General features: G+C 49.3%; 1 protein-coding gene across 1 annotated transcript; it reads left to right on the top strand.

Annotated features, from left to right (window-relative positions):
* DEAF1 (DEAF1 transcription factor) lies at positions 1 to 21,184 on the top strand. The gene is made up of 13 exons (XM_030483637.1): positions 1 to 405; positions 1,294 to 1,391; positions 1,770 to 1,899; positions 3,156 to 3,302; positions 4,101 to 4,240; positions 4,896 to 4,961; positions 5,860 to 5,986; positions 7,378 to 7,506; positions 8,691 to 8,819; positions 11,956 to 12,206; positions 18,935 to 19,000; positions 19,644 to 19,733; positions 20,548 to 21,184. Exons 1-13 carry the CDS (start codon positions 132 to 134, stop codon positions 20,644 to 20,646), a joined length of 1,746 nt encoding a protein of 581 aa, XP_030339497.1. The 5' UTR covers positions 1 to 131; the 3' UTR covers positions 20,647 to 21,184.
* The last annotated feature ends 242 nt before the right edge of the window (positions 21,185 to 21,426 follow it).

Raw genomic sequence — 21,426 nt, 5'->3', positions numbered from 1 at the left:
GTGACCTCGGAGGACCGGTCCCCCCGCACCTCACGGCCCCCTCCCGTCCGCGGGACCCTCAGCGGCGCCCCGGGGGCGCGGCGGGTGCTGGGGCCCGCCCGGCCGGGCTCGGTTCCCCCCGCCCGCCTCGGATGGAGGACGCCGACTCGGCGGCGAAGCAGCTGGGCTTAGCGGAGGCGGCGGCTGTGGCGGCGGCAGCCGCAGTAGCGGCGGCTGCGGAAGCACCCGAGCAGCAGCAGCAGCAGCCTCCGCAAGCGGCGGCCTCGCAGTCAGAGGCGGAGCCGCAGCCCGAGGAGGCGGCGGCGCAGGTGACGGCGGTGACAGTGATGGCGGCAGATGCCGAGCACATCGAGATGGGAGCCGAGCCGCTGCCGAGCGCCGACGAGGCCGCCGCCGCCTTCGCAGGTCAGGGCTGGCGGAGCGCGCATGCGCAGCTCCCTCAGCCCCATCGCCCGCCCGTTCCCGCCGCTCTGCCCCACAGAGCCCCGGCTGCGCGGGGCGAGGGGAGGCGGGCTCCGCTCCCGCCTGCTGGCCCTGCGCTTTACCTCAGGGACGGGCAGGTCCGAGCTGTGCTTGAGTCACCCTCAAAAATCATACCGCTCCTCACTTCCACACCACATAACGTACAGTAAAACGAGCAAGATGCCGTGCGCATCCTCACAAGGACCCTCTGTCCCGTTAACAAAGCGCCCTGAAACATGCAGGAGTCTGAGGGGAGCTGTGGTAGGCAGGAAATGGCGGAGCCCCTCACACCTGAGCAGTGTCTCCGTGTGAGCTGTAGGGCTGTTTTCTCACTCTTAACCCTTTGTGGTACTGAAAGACTGATTTTAGCCACGCAGCCAAATACACTACATGTAACAGAAACATCTGGGTGTAAGTTTGGACAGTTTTTAACTGGGCCAAAGCCGGGTAATGGCACCCTAGAAATTGATATATGGCAAAGGTAGAGTCAGTTCTCTTTATCTTGATGTTTGCCAGTCACCCCTCTTCTAATAAAAAACATCACAGTTTGGTTTGGGGTTTTAGTATAGCTGCAATATTATTTTTTCCCTGAGTTCATCACATGCTGATAACTACTTTTATGGCCTGAAATAGGTTAAGGCATGTTCAACCCAAAGCTTGTCAAAAATCCAAATGATTGTGTTCATAACACCTTCGAGGTGCCATGAAACCCAAGATTAATGTTGAACAGGAAGGAAGGAGGAAATGCTGTTCTATTTTTTGATATTTAGCTGTTTGTCAGGCCCTCTGGACACAGCACAACATTAACTTCATATCTGGTTTGCATTTCAGAAGTCACCACAGTGACCGTAGCCAACGTTGGGGCCTCTGCAGACAATGTTTTCACTACATCTGTGGCAAATGCAGCTTCGATTTCAGGACACGTGTTGGTAAGTCTGTCCTTTGATTCAATGGCATTAGCAAAGTCCCACCTACTTTCTTAATGTAAGTGAAGGTTTGTGTTCGAGCTTTGGTAAGGCCAAAGACATGTTTTCATTGCAGAATACAGACTTTAAGCCATAAAACCATTAGCTGGGGGATATAGTTTTCTCTTTTATCACTTATGAAAGTTATTATTACCTTTCCACCCTCATATACTCACTCTGTAATGGGCCTTATGACCTGACCTTTGAATTTGGTTGGCTGAAACCTCCAAAACTAACCTAATAACTGCCATAACACTCGGTACCTTTGAGAGGATTTGGGGGTATATTAAAACACATTGGTATTTTAACTCCATCAATTTAAACTCTTTATTTCTTCTACAGTCTGGGAGAACAGCCCTGCAAATTGGGGACAGCTTGAACACTGAAAAAGCCACTCTCATCGTGGTGCACACAGACGGCAGCATTGTAGAAACCACGGGGCTGAAGGGGCCCTCAGCACCTCTCACACCAGGTATAAGGCAATCTGGTTTTGAACTGTCATTCTCCTGGAGGGGTCACTTTTCTCCCTTTGTTTGTGTTTCTAGGAGTAACAAACATGTGCGTAATATTATGCAGTTGCCAGATAAGGATCATTTGTTCCCTCTTCATATGGTACTTTTTGTATTTCCTGGGAGCAGAATAATTACTTTTATCATTTGTATTGTATTTCCATGTCAGAAATATATTTAATTCTCTTATTCTTTGCCCTACCCCTTGCAAATAAGCTTCTTGGGAAGTCCCACCCTGCTGCTGGGCTGTCACAAGCCCTTCTACATCCACCCCCCCCTCAAAGGCAGATGGATCAGTTTAATATAGGTAATAAAAATACGAGTTTTGCACTTGGATTTTAATGTTCTCCTAGTTCTACACGTGGTTCTTTTTAAAGGGTCCTTGCGTACAGTTTTATCTCCATTCAGGCCACTTGCTGATACTTAAGTGTCACGACAGCAGATGTGTTTACCGATAAGGTTTTGCTGACGGCTGTTTGCCACAAGGTGGCACAGCAAACCTGCAGCCGTCTGCAGCATGCTACAGCTTGGCGTTTTGGGAAGGGGAATATGCAGCCAGCTGCTCAGTCCTGCTGCACGTTACAACCTCGGCCTGTAACACGCTGTTAGAGTGTTTCTTTAGGGGCAGTTTGCTTTCTGTTCAGTTATTTTGAGCTGGGCTTGTTCAGCCTGGAGAAGAGAAAGCTCTGGGAAGACCTTAGAGCAGATCCAGTGCCTAAAGGGGCTCCAGGAAACCTGGAAAGGGGCTTTGGACAAGGGCCTGCAGGGACAGGCCAAGGGGAATGGCTTTAACCTGCCAGAGGGGAGATTGAGATGAGCTCTGAGGCAGAAGCTCTTCCCTGTGAGGGTGCTGAGGCGCTGGCACAGGGTGCCCAGAGAAGCTGTGGCTGCCCCATCCCTGGCAGTGTTCAAGGCCAGGTTGGACACAGGGGCTTGGAGCAACCTGCTCTAGTGGAAGGTGTCCCTGCCCCTGGCAGGGGGTTGGAGCTGGATGAGCTTTAAGGTCCTTTCCAACCCAAACCAGTCTAGGGTTCTATGATTTTCAGAACATTCCAGCTGAATTTTTTGTGGTGCACCATGTAACACATGCTGTGGAAAGGTGTCAGTCACATCAGTTAAGCACTCGACACTGTTGCTGCAGCCAAGCTGCACAGGTGAAGGTGCACCCAGTGTTCTTTTCAGTTGCTGTCACCTTTCTTTCCTGTTTCTTTTCCCAAAGGACCTCAATCTCCTCCTACCCCTCTAACATCTGTCCAAGAGAAAACTGGAACCAAGTACAACTGGGACCCATCCGTGTATGAGAACGAGCTCCCGGTGAGGTGCCGGAACATCAGTGGCATCCTCTATAAGAACAGACTCGGCTCAGGTAACGGTGATCTTCTTAGGTGAGGAGGAAGTATCACAGCTCCTCTTTGGTGCTCTCTTCTTTTAATCAAGTTACTTTTCAGGGCTGATCCTGAGGGAAGAAAAGACAGTTTCCCATCCCTCGTTCTCTTCTGGTTTGCTCTTTCTTCAGAGGCTTTTTAACTTTTCTTTAATCTGCGAAGATCCCAGCTGCTGTGCAGTGAGGCTCCCCAGCAATAGCTTCACTCCTCTAATGTTCTTTTTGTCTCAGTAGACCCAAGTTTCTCTAAAGAATGCCTGCTGGAAGGGAAAATAGAGAGCTTGTCTCCTAAGGAGTGGGACTCCTTAGCTGCCTTAGCCCCTCCTCTTCTCTTTTCTCTCTGTGGGAAAGCTGAAGCAGCAGCAGCAGAATCTGTCAGCAAGCCTGATGGCACAGCACAGCTCTTCCTTCATGGACAGAGTTGTCTTCACCACCAGAAGGATTAGAAATTGAAGTGCAAATTAAGGAAGGGCTTCAATTCATGGTGTTTTTGCAAGAAAGACTTATCCTTCCTGTGGATGAGTAATTTTTTCCAGCCTTTTGATGTGTTGGTGAGGCCTGAAGTTGGAGCTCTGTAAACATGCACAGTCATTGTTGGAGCCAAGATAATAAGTGGGCATGGTTATCCTGGAGTGGTGAGAAGTAGCAGATGGGTGTATTTGGTGATTGTCATAGATGAACTGCTATTTAGTCCAGCAAGTTCAGTATTTCTTTCTTTAGGAAAGTGACAAAATGATTCTTAACCTTTACTAACACTCTCTTTCTTCTGCTTGATTTCAGGAGGCCGTGGTAGGTGCATTAAACAAGGGGACAACTGGTACAGCCCCACTGAGTTTGAAGCTATGGCAGGACGAGCCAGCAGCAAAGACTGGAAGAGGAGCATCCGCTATGCTGGGAGGCCCCTGCAGTGCCTTATCCACGTAAGGTTAAGTTTGCTTCCTCCTTCCTGCTGAAGGGGCAGGTGGAGCAGCCCGAGCTGTGCGTGCTGCTGCTTCAGAGTTACATGCAATGGTGCCATGGGGCAACTTTGGTCAAGAATCAGAGATGTGAGAGGGATTTTTCTGCGTTTGTTTTCAAACAGCACAAAGCAAATCTTGTACCTGAAAAGGGGTTACAGTTTCTGCAGAGTGAAGTCCAGCCTTGAGCTGTAGCACAGAAATTGAGTTGTGAGCTCTCACCCGTAATACTGTAATTCAATAACCTGATCTGTTTAATTCTGTTTGCCTGACAAACGTATTCTTTGCTTGCAGCATTTATTGGGTATTACTTTGGGTCATTTATTTCCTGCAGTGAGGAGCCTCACGGGGAATTCAGCATTGCCATTAGCTTGGCAGTCGATTTGTGCTTGGGCAGAAGCTTTCTCAAGCCTCAAATTGACATATTTGTGCCTTTTGATTTGCAAATTGTTTGTTCTCCCTTCACTCTGCTCCTCTGTGCTGGAGGGAGCTGGTTACGGATTAGGATCCCTGGGAGGGAATGGGTTGTCTCTCTGGGAGCTGTCTGCAAGTTCTTGGCAGACTACAGCTGTGCTCAGGGGTTTGGTGACTCTAACACTGAACCATCTTCTCATTCCAGGATGGGATTTTAAATCCTCATGCTGCCTCTTGTACTTGTGCTGCTTGCTGCGACGACATGACTCTGGTGAGTTGTAGGCTTTACACCTATGAGTTTAAGAACAATTCATCTCTCAAGCTGCCACAGCCATTTGTGAGCAGGTCGTGATGTCCTAAAGACATTCACAAGTCCTGTGGTTGCAGTGTGCTGTGTCCATGCTTCCCAAAGAAAGGAGATAAGGAAGTGGTAGCACTATTGTACCACAGCCTTGGTACAACTGGATAATAGTTATTGCTTTTTTCTTGTTTTTTTTCTCTTTTCTAAATAATAATGTATTTAACTGAAATGCCTTTGGGACTGTCAAAACTATTTGTGATTTTTGACTCGAATTCCACCATTTTTTGAGTTGGAAAAGATATTTTTACAAGGAAGCAGTGTAATATTACATGTTGGGTTGATATTTTCATATTAAACTACTTAGAGTTTTTTGTTTGGGGTTTGGTTTTTCCTTTGTTTCAAAAATGAGGTTTAAGTCCTGAAAGCTGAAGTCTTCAGCTTGACCTGAAGTCGTGGTTGGCATTTCTTTTCTGCTATGAACTGGATGATTTGCTTGTTTCCTAGGCCTGAAGCTAACAGCTTCCTGCCTCCTCCTCACTCCAGTTCTTTTGTCTTCCACCACCTTGGCCAGTAGTTGGTTATCTGCCCAGTTCTGCTCCTTAAATAATAGTGGGAAGAGGCTGAATCTGGGCCTCTCCAACTGGAGGGAGCTGAGTGGGACTTCTTTTTCCCCACAGGGTTCTTTTGGTTTGGAGATTCTTAAGTTTTTTGGTCACTTGTTGCAAGTTGCACATCTTCCATGGGGATATGTGCTGCATGACCATAGCTGCGCCTGGGAAGATGAGAGTAAAGCTGAAGTCTCTAAAGAGCTGCCTCAGCTAATGCCTTTTCTTTTTCCTTTTCCTTTTCTTTTCCTTCTTTTGCCCAGAGTGGTCCTGTCCGACTCTTTGTGCCATATAAAAGGCGGAAAAAAGAGAATGAAATGCCTGCAGCTCCAGCAAAGAAGGATTGCTCCAAAAACATCACCCTGCTGCCTGCCACAGCTGCTACTACATGTAGGTTCTTTTCTGCTGGTATGAATAATTGTCACACTAGACATTTTGTGCCTATCAGTGCCCCCTTGGAACTGGCCAGTTGAGAGAAATGCCTTTTTTTATTTGCCACTTCCTTTTCTTTGGTAGCTTTACTGACTCAGTGTCTGGCTCATTTCACTGCAGAAACTAGCACAGTGTTGCCACATCTGGACTGCAAGCGGAGTAGGAAAGGCTGGACCTTTTTTGCTCTGCCAGGAATTCCTGTTCCATCCCCTGAGCTTGGGGTTTGGCTTTTAGAAGCTGGAGGGGGGATGACTGTGGAGTAAGATTCGTGCTCTTCCTTGAACTAGAAAAGTAGGCTCTAAGCAGCTGGAATGAAATCCAGAGCCTGAAAGTCGTTAATGAAGGAGGCAGAAGGCGATGCTTTCATCTGCAAATGCCTCTCCAACATGCAGGACACACTTTGTTACTCACTGGGTTTGATCAAACCATCTGTGTGAGGACACAAATTAATTTGCAAGCTCATCCAGCTCACACGTTCCCAGTCTCATCCCTGTGTCCTCCTGCTCGCATCACACGAGAGACATCTGGATGGTAAAATTGCAAAGTGAGGGGAGGGGGAAGCAACAGAAATTCCAAAATACCCAGCCAACAGTAAGATTAGATTGCCAGCAGTGGTGGGAAGAGAGATACACAGGATTCTGTCAAGTTGTTTTATTGGGTTTGGTTTTAATCCCCCAAATAGGTTTAATGTGTGGTGGGTGGCTTGTTAATGTGAGGCGCTCTGAGGTTGCACGTTTGGTCATGCTGACACTGTGGGAGGGCAGGACTGCTTGTTTTGGTTGTAGCCACATATTTCATATCTCATATTTCATGTCTCATAGTTCAAATTCATATTTCATGAATCTGTACCCTCAGTGCCTTAAAATTGGATTACTGTTTGTGAAAAGATCCTTCTGGCTGAGCATCGTGTCGTAAAGCCAGCCCATTTCCAGTTGATGGTACCAGATGAATTACTCCTGTTTAAAAAGGGCTTTAAACTTTTTGGAGCCGCTTGGGAATGTTCATCCAAAAGGATTCTGTGACTTGTTCCTTGCATTGGTCAAGCATATGACATCACTCAGTGTAACAGACCAGTAAAATTGTCCAGCTAACCAAACTGGTGTAGAATTAGTTGTAATTCACAGGTTTTTATGCTGATTTAAATAGTAAGAACCACGCTTGTTAAAGTTGTAATAAATCAGAACCAGCCAGAAACTGGTTTTCTGCTGTGATCCCAACTTGGGTCCTCACAGGCCGTTTGCTGTGTGAGTTCTCTGGCTCTGGATGATCCAGAACAGGGATACGAGCAGTTAAATCACCGAGGCCCCCGCGCTGAGTGTGAATCATGAAAGTGCTTCTGCTGTTTCCAGTCACGGTGACTCCCTCTGGACAGATCACGACCTCAGGAGCTCTGACTTTCGATCGCACATCAACAGTGGAGGCCACAGCCATTATCTCAGAGAGCCCGTCCCAGGGGGATGTTTTCACTGGAGCCACTGGTAAGAGTTCGGGTGTAGGTACATCTGCTAAGCATCTGTGACAGGGAGAAAACAGGCTGGAGCAGCTCTGCTCTGGAGCCAGGCTGAGAGAGCTGGGCTGGGTAAGCCTGGAGAAGAGAAGGCTCCTTAAGGGGAGCCCTTAGAGCAGCTCCAGTGCCTAAAGGGGCTCCAGGAAACCTGGAGAGGGGCTTTGGACAAGGGCCTGTAGGGACAGGAAAAGGGGAATGGCTTTAACCTGCCAGAGGGGAGATTGAGATGAGCTCTGAGGCAGAAGCTGTTCCCTGTGAGGGTGCTGAGGCGCTGGCACAGACTTTTCCCAGAGAAGCTGTGGCTGCCCCATCCCTGGCAGTGTTCAAGGCCAGGTTGGACACAGGGGCTTGGAGCAACCTGCTCTAGTGGAAGGTGTCCCTGCCCGTGGCAGGGGTTGGGACTGGAGGAGCTTTAAGGTCCCTTCCAACACAAAGCATTCCATGATTCTATGAAAAAAGGGTTAGATGCCCACTGCTATGGAAGGAAGCATTTTGAATGCTGCAAGAAGGATTTATTTCTCAAGAGCTTACAGAGACTATTCATAACCCATCTCATCCTTTGAGATGATTTGGGCAGCTTGAAAACTTCTCAGTTGCACAGAAGTAGTTAGAAGTTTGCCCAGATACTGCAGCTGCTAACGCACACCTCTGCTGAGTTCTAGGGGTTTATGTCATCTCTGTAATCCTTTCATTCCTCCTTTGTCCTAAAATACTGCCAAAAAAAAGAGGTAACTAGCTGAGTGTTTGAAACAAGTGAAAGAGGCTGGATAAATGCTGACAAATGCCAGAATAAATCAAACCAAATAGAAATGCATGACATGTTTCAGGTCTTTCAGTCTGATTCATACACGGGGCTGTGAGCTCCGCTGAGGCAACTGTCCTGCTCTGAGAGCTGTGGTTTGGAGTCCTGTGGTTACTGTAACTACCTGGGGGTGAAGGAGGGAAGCAGCAGTAACTTTTGCCTGTAAAAGTGGAAGCAGGGAGAGATGAAGTCACTGCAAGGTTGATCATGCTCATGTTTCTCATTTGCAACCCTTGGAATTAGCACAGAGTGTAGGAACTTGTATACAATGCAAAGAAAAAAGGGTGAAAGAAGCATGAGAAGAGCCTGTTGGCTGTGGTGCAGGGATTCACTGTGCTGTTCTTGTTCCACAGTTCAGGACACCAACGTCCAGCAGCCGTGCAGGGTCAGTCACCCAGAGCCTCACTATCCAAGTTACCAGGACAACTGCCAGATCTCACCTTTTCCTGAAGCTGCACTGCCAACATCTCATCCCAAAATCGGTATGTTTTATGTCCCTTGTGTGAGACAACACTGCTTGAATTCACTCTCTAATCTTTCTCAGCAAAGGTAAAGATTGAGGCAGAAGAATAAACTTTGCTCTGTTTTATTTACAAGGCTTTTAAGATTTGGACAAACAGATTTTTCACTCTGTGGAAGGTTTTTCACTCTGATATTGAGACCTTTGATTTGTGGTTTCTACCACAGGAGGCTGTTGAGATCCCGCTTCCCACATCCTTGCCATCCCCTGCCTTTCCTAAGCCTTTGACTCCACAGCTTCTATCACCACTTGGGCACTGTGGCTAAGCATGTCTTTATGGTTTGACCTGAGGGGACCATGCCCTCTAAAATCATGTCACAGCAGCTTTTCCAACCATTCTCACATCTCTGTGAATTCACTGCAGATGCTGGAGGCAGTTTGGGCAGGTTTGGTTGCTGCTGTCCCACCCAGGGTCAGTTTTCCATCCCTTGATGGTTGACTAATGCACATCACCCCTGTCGTGTTTGATAGGATGGGTTAAACTGATTATCAAATACCTCTTCAAATGTAATTACATTCCCTAAGCTTAGTGACCTCCCGTGGGTAGAGCTGACTGATAAATTCAGTGAACCACGATGTTTTCTGAGCATTCCCTGTACTGAAGGAAACTGGAAGTGCTGAAGAAACTGGAATTGCCAACTTGGAGTGTTCTTGTTTTCATCAAGCCTGGCCAGCAGATCCAGCAGGGAACACTCAGCCACTGCCTGGTGACGAGGTGATTTATAGGCCTTTTACTTCTTTAATTTCGGTGATTCTGTGAAGTTACTTTGATACTTATGATCTCACTGACACAGGGGAGTGTAAGAGGCAGGTTTTGATCCCTCTTAATGCTCTCTCAGACATCAACAAGAGACCACGTCAACATGCTGTATTTTGTTGTGCGGTCTGAAGTCTTTCTGTTCCAAAGCCTGTGTTCTCCCCTCTGCATGAGCTTTTATTTCCTTACTCGGAGCAGCACAACACATTCCTGCTCTGTCTGGAATGGAATCTCATTGTTGGTTTTAAGTCTTAGTCAGATCTTGATGTTATTAATTAAACATTGATTTTTTTCCACCAGCGAGCACTTTCTTTTGCCTGATACACCTCTGCCAAAACAAGGGATCGGAAGTAATTCCTGTGAGATAAGTTATCAAATGCCATGCTGGGATAAATATTGTACTGGAAGTGCAGCAGTGGGAAAGGCTCTTCTGCAAACACCTATTGATAAAGGACCAGCTTATCTCTTCCTCATATCTAAGTGCAAATAGTTCTATGCCACTCGTGTGCAACCCTGATTGAAATTACTATTTTAATTAAGGGCTTGAGCATCAAATGTCCCTTTACCCGTGTGGTGACCTTGCAGGGCTGTCACACAGCCAACATGTGGTGACCTGCGGCTCTCTGGGCTTTGAGGCTTGTCCTCTCCTCCAGAGCTGTGCTGGATCCTTGCAGCTTTTGCTGCTTGCATGGAGAACCACCAGGTGTGATGTGGAAAGGGTTTAAGTGTTAATGCACCTAAAGCAGTTGGGAGATATCCCATCTTGCAAGGATTATTGTGTGTCTACAGATGTTTCCCCTCACTGCGAGTGTAACTGCTGGACTGCAGCCTGGTGCAGGAGGGTCTGTGGCCTCTTGCTGCTCAGGACAGTATTTACAGTTGGATTTTAAGTACCATTTGAAGTGTAAAGTCAAGAAGATTTTCCCTGGCTCCTGTTGTATGTTTGTAACTAGGCTCTGCAGTTTGCTCTCCTATGTCCCTGTCCTTCAGTGAGAGAGGTTTGGGGCTTGTTTCTGCCCTGCTCTTTAGAGCTGCCTTAGACAGACCAGTGTCTGTATAAGCCAATATCTGTAGTGACACCCGGGGCTGTGGCAGGAGGTTGCTGATGAAGTCAGCCCTCTTTCTTCTAGGAAACAACTCTGAGGAATTTAGAGGTCAGCTGCTGGTAGATGTGAATGTCTTGGACTTATTTTCGTGGTATATGGTGAGTATTTATGGCTAGAGTTAGAGCTAAGTTGTGGAAAAGTAAGGCCAGTAAAGCCAGATAACGTTTAATCCTGGAAGTGTTGCCTGAGGTGAGCTCACACTGTGTGCTGTTGGATTCCTGGATCTAGATTTCATTTCCTTATTCTGTGGTGTCCCAATGCAAACCTAGTGGTGGGAGAATTAGATGTTTTAGTGGCACAGTAGCTGCTGGTTCTTCGAAACATTTGCAGATGGAAGGCTAAGACAGACAGTGTTGGTTTTCTAGGGCTTCGGGATAGGGAGGACTCCAGGACCCCAATGATTGAGGGGGTTGGAGGTAAGTTCAAGGGACGGGTGACTCCATTACCAGGATGGGAGTTCAGCTTCATTCTGGTGGCTTCCTACAAACTGCTGAGGTTGTGGTTAGGGTGTGAAAAAGTAAAAGCTGCAGCACCTCAGGAGTTTTGGTGGGTTTTTAATTCTTTTAATGTCCCTTGGAGTGTGTTGAGGAGTATCACTGGGCTTCTGTGCGTTTGGATTTCATTTCCTGCCTGTAGCACCCTACTTCCTGCAAGAGTGAAGGGTTGTAGTTAGGATTCTGGAGGAAAAGGCTGTAAGCAAGACATTTCCTTCTTGCAAACTGCCCAAAACAGTCAGTGTAAATCACATGTGAGGAGATGTTAGTGTCTGAAGGTAAAACTTCCACCTGGGCTGTATTTGTTCACTCTCACCTCTGGGATTAGGCAAGGAGAGGTCTCAGAGCTTCAATGAGCTGGTCTGAAAGAGACACATACAACTGTGAGTACCTTTTACTACACTCTCGGGTGTTTCAGTGTGGTACAGGTATTTTTACAGCCGTAATTTGTTTTATGGGTAGGATCCAGGATGAAGAGGTCCAAAGACATGACAGTTATTGAGGGGTTTTTTAAAGGGCTTCTCAGCTGATGGCTTTGGAAAGTGCAGGTTTGTAATGCGTGGAATTTTGTGGTGATGAAAACTGTGTTGGTTTTATTCCAGCCTTGGGCCAGTTATGGTTAAGATCAGAATTCAGGAAGTCACAGCCAAACACAACAACAGCAAAAGCACCAGAAAACCCCCCACTTTGTAGAAGGAAACACCCTAATTCTCTATATGCTCTTTTTCTTCCTTTCTTCAGTGCTAACGTCGCTCCCTGCCCTGGCAGTGCCCCCCACCACCCCCACCAAAGCCATATCCCCATCCGTGGTGAACGGGCTGGAGGTGACGGAGCAGCGGAGCTGGCTCTACCTGGAGGAGATGGTCAATTCCCTGCTCCACACTGCCCAGCAGCTGAAGACTCTGATCGAGCAGGCCAAGCAGGCCAGCTCCTCCTTCCGGGAGGCTGCTGTCACACAGGCCAAAATCCAAGCTGACGTGGAGAGGAAAGAGGTAATCACACCAGAGGAGGTGAGGTGGCTCAGCCAAGGGCATCGTTTGGGCTGAGGGATGAAGGGTGGCACCTCGCTGGGTTTCACTGGCTGCAGCACTGGTGGCAGCCCTTAGAAATTGTTCCTCAATGGCTTATCAAGAGACATCTCGGAGTTATTTGTATCATGGGGAAAATAGCAGAGTGCTCTGGGATTCCAAGAGCTGTGGGTAACGGGCTGCACAAACTGTTGGGTGTTACAAGGCCTGAGCTGTCCCATCAGCCATCCATAAATTCATGGGATGTGGGCACTGGATCCTGGTGTTGGAAAGCTGGTGAGTGTTCAGCCGTGCCGGCTGCTTGCCTTATGGCAGGTGAGGAGGTCTATCAGAGAGGTTTTCGATGGCCCCAAGAGGCAGAGGGATAACAAGAACAAGCTGTAGAGTTTGTGGGGCAGATGCAGTGACATTGAGAGGTGTCTTGCTGAGTGTTGTGCAGGCAGAGGTGATCTCCCATGAGTCCCATGGGAAGACTGCAAGGCCAGCCAGCATTAGGAGAGTCTTGGCTTGTGCCCAGTGGCCCTTCTCTCCTCTGTAAGGGATTATCTGCAAGGAATTCCCTGTTCTGTTTTTCTTCTCTTCAGTTGATGCATGGTAGGGACCCTCATTCTTCTTACCACCAGCTCATGCATGCACCTCAAGTCTGGCTCTATGTTCCCCTTCTCCCACAGATCCACAGCTGCTGGCGTGGACTTGAGGGAGAGCTGTGGGGACAATGTCCTGTGAAAGTGGTGTCATTGCCAGTAGCTGGTGAACCCACTTCCTGAGCACCACCACTACCTGCCACTGCCATTGCTAACGTCAGCTTTGCACTGACTTCCTAGGCAGGAGTGTGCAGCAAGAGCCCTTGAAGAGGTGTGGGGAGGGAGACCGAGAGCCCCCAGGACAGTCCTTGCAATGTCTTTGATGTTCTTTGCCACATTGGCTCTGCTAAACTCTCCTGTACTCTGCATCCTTGTGCAAGTGTGTGATACTTTGAGAGTCCTGATCCTTCCTGCCTCCTGCCTGGGCAGGACAAGTATCCTGCTGCTGTCCAAGTTTGGGGCATCTGCTGCCAGAGAGCTCTGTAGAGCGTGGGATGCTGAGCAGTTGGAAGCTTGGACATGTTTAGAGATGAACATCTGACTTTGTTTAACTCTCTTCCCAGTTTATTCGTGTCTTCCCTTCTATTTATCCTTACAGTGGGTTCTGGACCAGCTGTTCAGAGTCCATCTCACAGCCTCTGATCCAAATCCAGCTCATTTCAGTGGACTTCTAGTTCCTTCTTGCCCCGGGACTGGGAGTTAAAATCACTCCCATGTGTGGATTAAAGTGCTGACTTTGCAAGGCAGGGGTGAGCATGTGTTGTTTCCAGAGGAAGCCCCTTTCCCTGTAACTATTGAACCCCCACTTGTACAAGTTGTGTGTGTCGTAGGGACCTCAACAGTTGTGTATTTTGGTAAAAGCACTCACTCATGGTGGTGTTATTTTAATATCCAGTAACAATTCTCAAGCTTGGGGCTGCTTCTGGAACCATCTGGGCCATATCACAAGCTGCTATTGCTGAATTCCTCCTCATGAATTTCGTATTTGGGAAGAACTGTGGGTTTGTGGGTCCAGGGCTGACACTGGAGGAGATTACAGTAAACACCAAGGAATTGGCTGGCTGCTTCTGTGGTGCTCAGAGGTGCTTTTCCAATCTCACCCTGGTTTATAACTCCAGTCTCTTTCCCACTCTAAGTGTGTGTGTGGTCAAAGTGTTTCTTTTGACATTGTGGGGGTGTGAGGGGGGGGAACGTGTCGTCCTGCCTTGGTTGTTATTGATTTTTGCCAGACCAATTTAACACAACGGAAATAGGTGAGCACAAGTGTGATGAGGAACGGCTGAGGGACCTGGGGGGGTTTAGTCTGGAGAAGAGAAGGCTCAGGGGGGACCTTCTCGCTCTCTGCAACTGCCTGACAGGAGGATGGAGCCAGGAGGGGGCTGGGCTCTGCTCCCAAGGAACAAGGGATGGGACAAGAGGAAACGGCCTCAAGCTGCACCAGGGCAGGTTTAGATGGAGCTGAGGAACAATTCCTTCCCCAAAGGGTGCTCAGGCATTGGAACAGGCTGCCCAGGGCAGGGCTGGAGCCACCGTCCCTGCAAGTGTTCACACCCCGTGTAGCTGAGGCCTCAGTGCCATGGGTTAGTGGTGGCCTTGGCAGTGCTGGGCAACAGTTGGACTTGATGAGCTTAAAGGTATTTTCCAAGCTGGTTGATTCCATGGTTCTATGATTCAACTTTGTGTTTGTTCTGCTGACAGAACTTCCAAGGGTTAATGAACAGGGAGAACCTTCTCCCCAGTGTGGGTGCCCCTCTGCAGGAGACCTTGCAGAGTTCCGTGCAGCAGCATGTTCCTGGTATTTAACAGTGAAAGGTTGGGTCGTCGTATCAGAGCTGTGAAGCAAAGGCTGTCCAACAGATTAAATTATAATAGAGCTGCTATTATAACTCAGCTCTTCCTGGAAGAGTGACTTAATACATAGCAGGATTAAAGGAATCTGTTAGGAGCAGGCTGCTTCCCAGCTGGATGCGCAGACGTCACTGCCATGACCAGAACTAATGTGTATCTTTAGTTTTCACAGTGGTGCAGAGCTACTCCGTGGTTCAGCATCTCAGCTCCTGAGGATGCAGAGCGTGAGTGCTTTTGATCTTCATGCTGCACTTAGGATGTTTTATGGTTTTCACTCGCTACATTTAGCAGCTCCCCTTCCTGCCACGATTCCTCTCTGATGTTGGTATTTCCACCTTCAAAATGATATCAATGAGGGGAATAATGTAATCCTGAGCCTCCTTTGAACAGTCCTGGTTAATACCATTAGCAAGTGGGAGCAGAACGAAGCGGTGATGTCCTCTCTTTGACTGCACTGATAAGGATGTGAGTGGGGATGACAGAGGGATATGGACAGCTACAAGATGTAGCTGGAGCATCTTTCCTATGGAAACAGGCTGAGAGAGCTGGGCTGGGGCAGCCTGGAGAAGAGAAGGCTCCTGAAGGGGAGACCTTAGAGCAGCTCCAGTGCCTAAAGGGGCTCCAGGAAACCTGGAGAGGGGCTTTGGACAAGGGCCTGTAGGGACAGGCCAAGGGGAATGGCTTTAACCTGCCAGAGGGGAGATTGAGATGAGCTCTGAGGCAGAAGCTCTTCCCTGTGAGCGTGCTGAGGCGCTGGCACAGGGTGCCCAGAGAAGCTGTGGCTGCCCCATCCCTGGCAGTGTTCAAGGCCAGGTTGGACACAGGGGCTTGGAGCAACCTGCTCTAGTGGAAGGTGTCCCTGCCCGTGGCAGGGCACTGGGACTGGAGGAGCTTTATGGTCCCTTTAACCCAAACCAGTCTGGGACTCTGTGATTCTATGACACGAGGGGTTTTCACTAATATGGTGGCAGCCCCGTAATGCCCCGTGTCAGAGTCTGGTGATGTCTCTCCTCAGCTGGTCTGAAGAACCTGGGGGTCAGATTCCAAGTGCTGGAGCAAAAGGCTTCACCAGCGGTTTCTCTAGCACATAATCTGTAATTTGGAACTCCTCACATGTGCTGGTGCTGTCTCTGTCCTCTTTGATTTCTGTAGATTCATTCAGGGATTGGGGTTCGCTGGGTGAATTTCAAGGTGGAAGATCTGTTCCAAATTTTAGTTCCATCTTTGCCAGAGGTGATTCAAATGCCCCTGGGTGGGTCTTGGCCTCTCTGGGCCCTGGAGCCTGCTCTTTGCACTGAGGGTAGCACTTCCTGCATGGCAGCTTGGCAGGGTCTGGGTAAAAGGCTGTGTGAGAAGGCATTAACCTCATAGTCCTGGGAATAAGGGCAGCCCGTAAACCCGAAAACAATAATTCCATCCTTTACGAAAGTATCTCTTTTGCAGTAAGTTCCTTTGAAACAAAGTTGTTCTGGAGTGTAAGGAAGTGGTTAAAACACGTGTCCTGATGTGTGTGCTGCTGCAGAGCTGCTGGTGAGTGAGAACCCTTCAGTGAACAAGCAGAGCCCCCACAGAGCTCCTTCCAGACATGGAGCTGTGTAAGAGACGATGGTGGCCACAAGCCTTGTGCTTTCCATGTGGAAACAGGCACCTACGCAGCGATGCTCAGCCTGAGCACGGCTTTGTGTGGGCAAACACCAGATGTAAGTTACAATAAGGATACTCACAAGTTTGGGGGAATGACATTCGGAAGGAAAAGCAAACGATAAACCCTGTTTGTGTGGGTTCATGAAATACGGCTGCTCTGTCAGAGCATCATCAGGCTGCTGCTGTTCCCCACTATAGTTAAGTGTGTGACTGAGTGCATCTGATCCTGTGGCTACTATCTGAATTTTGGGTTTGCTGCCTTTAGGAAGAGAGTGAATGGGGCAGGAAAGGCTCCGGGTCTCCTGCAGGAGAGAGGAGCTGGCCCCAAGGAGTGGTTTAAAGGCAAAGCTTTACACTGAGGTCTGTGGGTCCATTTGTTGGAGTGTGCATTAAGCCACTGTTTCTATCAGATAAGGAGGGGGAGAACACGTGGACCCCCCCAGTGCAGTGCAGGAGACACTGCTGGGAGATAATGAAGCTATTCAGGAAATGTGTTAAACAGTTTTTCTGTCTAAATTTAAAAGAATCGGTGTTGAGATGTGACAAGTGTATTAATTAAAGCAGCTCTTGTGTGGTGCAGTGGTGCCTTCAGAGCACAGCCCCTCCGAAAACAGGGTGGGAGATTAAAGCAGCCAACAGCTGGGCCAGCTGAGTTCTGCTTTAGACAGATTAAAACAATTCAGGGTTAGAGAGTATGAAATTAACCTAAAAAGGGTCGGGCATTAAGTAGTGCAGCTCTGGAAAGCAAATGGCCACTGGTGTATGCCAAAGGAGCAGGGAGAGCAGTTGAGAGTTGGAGGTTCCTGGTTTTCTGGAGCTGTTTTGTGGGAGATCTGGATGTGTCTGGCTTGATCATCTCTTATCACACCTTTTCCTTCTCCAGTTTCTGCATGGCCTGAATTCCTCACACTATGGACTATGGGGTAGATAAAAAGGAGGCAGAAGGGGGTTAAACGTGTGGTTTCAGGGCTGAGAGCTGAGGTGGAGGTGCTGCTGTGGCTCAGACAGTGACAGAGGTGGCTGGGCTTCCTCTCAGTGTCTTTCCCATTGGCAATCTCCCTGGAAAACAGGATTGGCCACACTTGTGGAGGATGAAGTGGGGTCTGGTGGTAGAAAGGGTTTCAATTCTGGAGCTGCAGCACTTGATCAGAACAGGACTGAGCGTGTCCATCCCAGCACTGCCCCTGCCAGGCTGTTGCAGAGGGGCTGGCACTGGGGACTGTGTGTGCAGAGGTTTTCCAGCTGGGTTGAAGCACTGGCTCACAGCTACTTCAGCATCTGCATTTCCACCTCTTCACTAAGAAGGTGTTTAGAATCCCTGTGTGGTTTTCCAGTGCTCTTCACACGGGTCACTTGTCTCAGTGAGCAGTGGGAAGCTCGTTCTAACCTCGCCTGATGCCAGCCCTGGTTCTCTGCTGTGTGCTGGTGGCAGAGGGCAGGAGGCTTCGAGTCCCAGCTCTCCATAGCCTGGTCTCACTGATGTGAGTGATTCTCTCAGGAATCAAGGTCATGTTCTTCCTGAGAGCCGGCAGGATGGATTCACCTCAGGCTGGCCAGTGCATTCCCTGCCTTCACAGGAATGCTTACAGCCTGCACACAGTTCTGGTTTCCCTGTCACCACCTCCTCCATCTTCCTGGAATGTTCTAATTTGAACTGGTGTCCTGGTGATACAGAGGTTTAGCAGGTTGTGATTCCACAGGAGAATAAACACTGGGATGTGGGGTCACAGAGACACCTGTGAACTAAGCCCTTAATCTCCTTATGTGTTGGTTGCACTCACTAAACCTGCTTTGCCTGAAGGTGGGGTTCAGCTTTTCATGTACTTTGCAACTGCTCCCAATAAATGTAAATCGGGCTCAGTGGATAATCCACTCGGGATCGGGTTTGGATTCCTTTGGTTCAGGGCTCCTGTCTCAGCCGTGCTGAGCATGGCAGGGCAACAGACTGCAGCTGAGCTGGTTTGAAGCTGCTGCGCACCCCCAGTGTGCTGGGACAGTCACACCCAGAGCACTCCTTGATTCCAAACCTCTTTGAAAGCCCTTTTCTGCTGCTGTTAAAAGGAGGAATAATGGTTGTGGCTGATGCTGTTTCTGAAGTCTTGGGGGTGTTTTGTCTGGTTTTCTTCCCCTCATCTGTTCTCTGGGCTGTGCCATCCCTCCAGACTTCTTCTGCCTTTTAGTGGGTCAGGATCCCTGGACTTGACCCAGACTTTGGCTCATGAAGGTGGTTCCTGGCCCTCCTATCTTGGCATTTTCCTCCTGTTCCTTGTGCTAACTTCTTAGGTCGTTGCGGTGGTGGTTGCAGTTCCCTTGTGGCAATGAAACCACTGGTTTTAGGAAAGAGGCCTGGCTGGCTGGAGTGGGGAGAGCAGGCTTGAGTGAGTGCTGTACCTAATGGCAGGTTGTCACCTCAGGCTGTTTGTCACAGGCTGCTCGCTCTGTCTCCACAAGGTCACAGTGTCCCTCTCTTAGAAGGGGGTTGAGGTTCCCCTCTGTCCTCTGGCAACTGCAGTTTTGGGTGCGATAGAAGCAAGCTCACTGTCAGGACCTTTCACAACCAACCCCTCGCATCATACCCTGGCTGCAGTGACAAGCCTGGTGTGTTTTCGCTTGCAGCAATACCAGAACCAGTTATTTCAACAATCAGAAGATGTGGACGGGAAGACAGAAATCATCATCAAGGTGAGCTGGTGCTGATCGGGGCGCTGGTTGGGGGGTTGGTCCTGCCCACGAGAGAGAAGGAGCTGGTGGAAGTAAAGACGCCGGCGCTGCTTTGACAGCCTGTCACAGGCTCCCACCACAGCTCCAAAGTGCTAATGATGTGTCAGGATTTAATGAGCTGGCAGCAGAGTCCCCTCTGAAGTGCTATTTCTTGTGGTAGTTCAATGATATTTCCACCTAAACACCCAGGTTATGTTAATTGCTGTCACTGATACAGATGAAAGCGAGAGACACAAACACATCCTTTAAAAACGAGGTGGGAATTTTTATCCATGTATCTTGTCTCGCCTCACTTCAAGTCCCTGCTCCTGTTACAGCTTTCTTAGTTTTACTCCTCCATCTCCTGTTTCCCTGTTGGGACACAGTTTATGTGGCAGTGCTGCTGACTGGTGCAGGAATACACCTTTCTCCTCCCTAAAAATGATTAAACTGAAGGGCCCCATCTTTATTCCTGCTCTCATTGTCCTGCCTCAGACCCTCTCTCAGGCATATGCAGGTTTATAAACCAAACCTTTAAAACCTTACATTTGAGCTGAACTCAGAGCTTTGGGCCCCCCTCTGGTGTCATCCTCTCTGACGTGGTCACTTTGCTGTCTGTTCACAGCAATCCTGTGTCAACTGCGGCCGGGAGGCGACGAATGAGTGCACAGGATGCCACAAAGTCAACTACTGCTCCACGTTCTGCCAACGGAAGGTGAGAGCCTGTGTGTCAGTTGCCAGTTTGGTTGTTGGAGAGTGTGTGACACTGGGGAGATCCAGTGGCTCTGCCCGGTCCCTGGCACAGACCATGTCACACGGGCAGGCAGACCAGAGGCACCAGCCAGCTGGGCCTGGGTCAGAGGGGTAGGGGAGGCCTCAGCACTTGCACACACCTTCTCAAAGGTGTCTAAAACCTTTGGTCTAACCCTGGTTGACACTAAAAACCAGCTTGTCACTTCCCAGGGGACATCTGCCCAAGCCACTGCTGGTGCTCGGCACTGTAAGAGGGTGGGAGGGTTTGAGGTGGTATCAGTGACCGGTTCCTCAAGGTTCCCCCCAGGTTTGTGAGCTGTGATGTGCCACCGCTGGGCTAAGCAAAAAGAGGGTGTTCTCTTGGTTCAGAGTAGAAGCTGAAGTAAGTTTTGGGAGTTGTTCTATTCCTCTCCATTGCCATTGCTGAATTAAGACTCTGTGTGTGGTACTGTCCCTTAGGGACACTGGCTGGTCCAGAGATGTCCTTCAGGAGAGGGTTTAAGTCCAGTTATGACTCTGTTCTACTAAATTCTCCATGTGCTAACTGACACGGGTGCCCTGGATGGGTGTCTGGGTTGAGAAGCCAACATTCCACCTCCAATACTGACCCAGTGCATGGTCCCTTTCCTGCCCATTGTTAGTCCTATCGGGCTGAGCACTGGAGCCCTGCAGTGCTGGAGAAAGTGCTTCTCAGATGACGCTTTAGGGGGAGGGGTGTAGTTTCACCCTTCCCAAGGGCCCATTCTCCTCAGGCCTTCCCATCTCTCCCTGTGCAGGACTGGAAGGACCATCAGCACGTCTGCGGGCAGGCGGCCGCGGTGCAGGCCGAGGACGTGCACGTCACAGACAGTGTGATGGAGAAAGTCAGTGTCTGAGCAAAGCTACCTCAGCGTGGCCGCTGGATCGGCCACCCACTGACTGGTGTCCTCCACCACCCGCACCCTGCCTGCGGACAGACCCGGCTTTGAAAGACGTTTTGATACTGGGACATCATTTGCTTCCTCCTGAGCCTCCTCCAGGACTTTGAGTAAAACAGAGACTGTGAAATCCTCCGGTGCTGGGAGCTTTGGCTTCACCGAGGGGAACCTCCACTGCGGGGACAGCAGCGACCTCCTCATCACCCACCTCTGGTGAGCTGGGCCTGCAGCGGGTGCTGCGGTGGGACCCGCCGCTGTCCCCTTCTCCCTGCGCCTCCTACCTCTGGTCTGAACAAAGAAAAGAACCTTCATTTGGTTTATTTAATTGCCTTGAAAAGCTCGGTACAAGTTCTCAGCGTGTAGCAGAAGGACTGACTTTTGGTTGGGTATTTTCCTGTGTTCCCTCTGTGCTGGGCAAACGTGGAACACGTTGGAGCTTCTGCACTTGAATCCAAGTGCAAAAGAACATGTTGTTAAATAAAATGAGGTGAAAGCAGCTGCACGGCTGGTGCTTCTGGGTCAGTTCCCATAGGTGAAGGCAGAGAGTGGCAGCAGCGGTGACGGGCGAGTGTCCTCTGCTCAGGTGGGGACATCCATTATCAGAGCAAACCCTCTGTGCATTAACAGAGGGTTGTCCTGCCCTGCTCCTGTCAGGGCTAATCACAGCCATGGTGAGCATTGGGAAGTGATTTGCTTTGTTACCTGCAACAAAATAATTTCATTATTAATGTGTTTCTT

This window comes from Strigops habroptila, chromosome 4 (genome assembly GCF_004027225.2).
Source record: "Strigops habroptila isolate Jane chromosome 4, bStrHab1.2.pri, whole genome shotgun sequence".
In the NCBI taxonomy this organism is placed as follows: domain Eukaryota; kingdom Metazoa; phylum Chordata; class Aves; order Psittaciformes; family Psittacidae; genus Strigops; species Strigops habroptila.
This window is presented reverse-complemented; position numbering and strand designations above follow the sequence as displayed.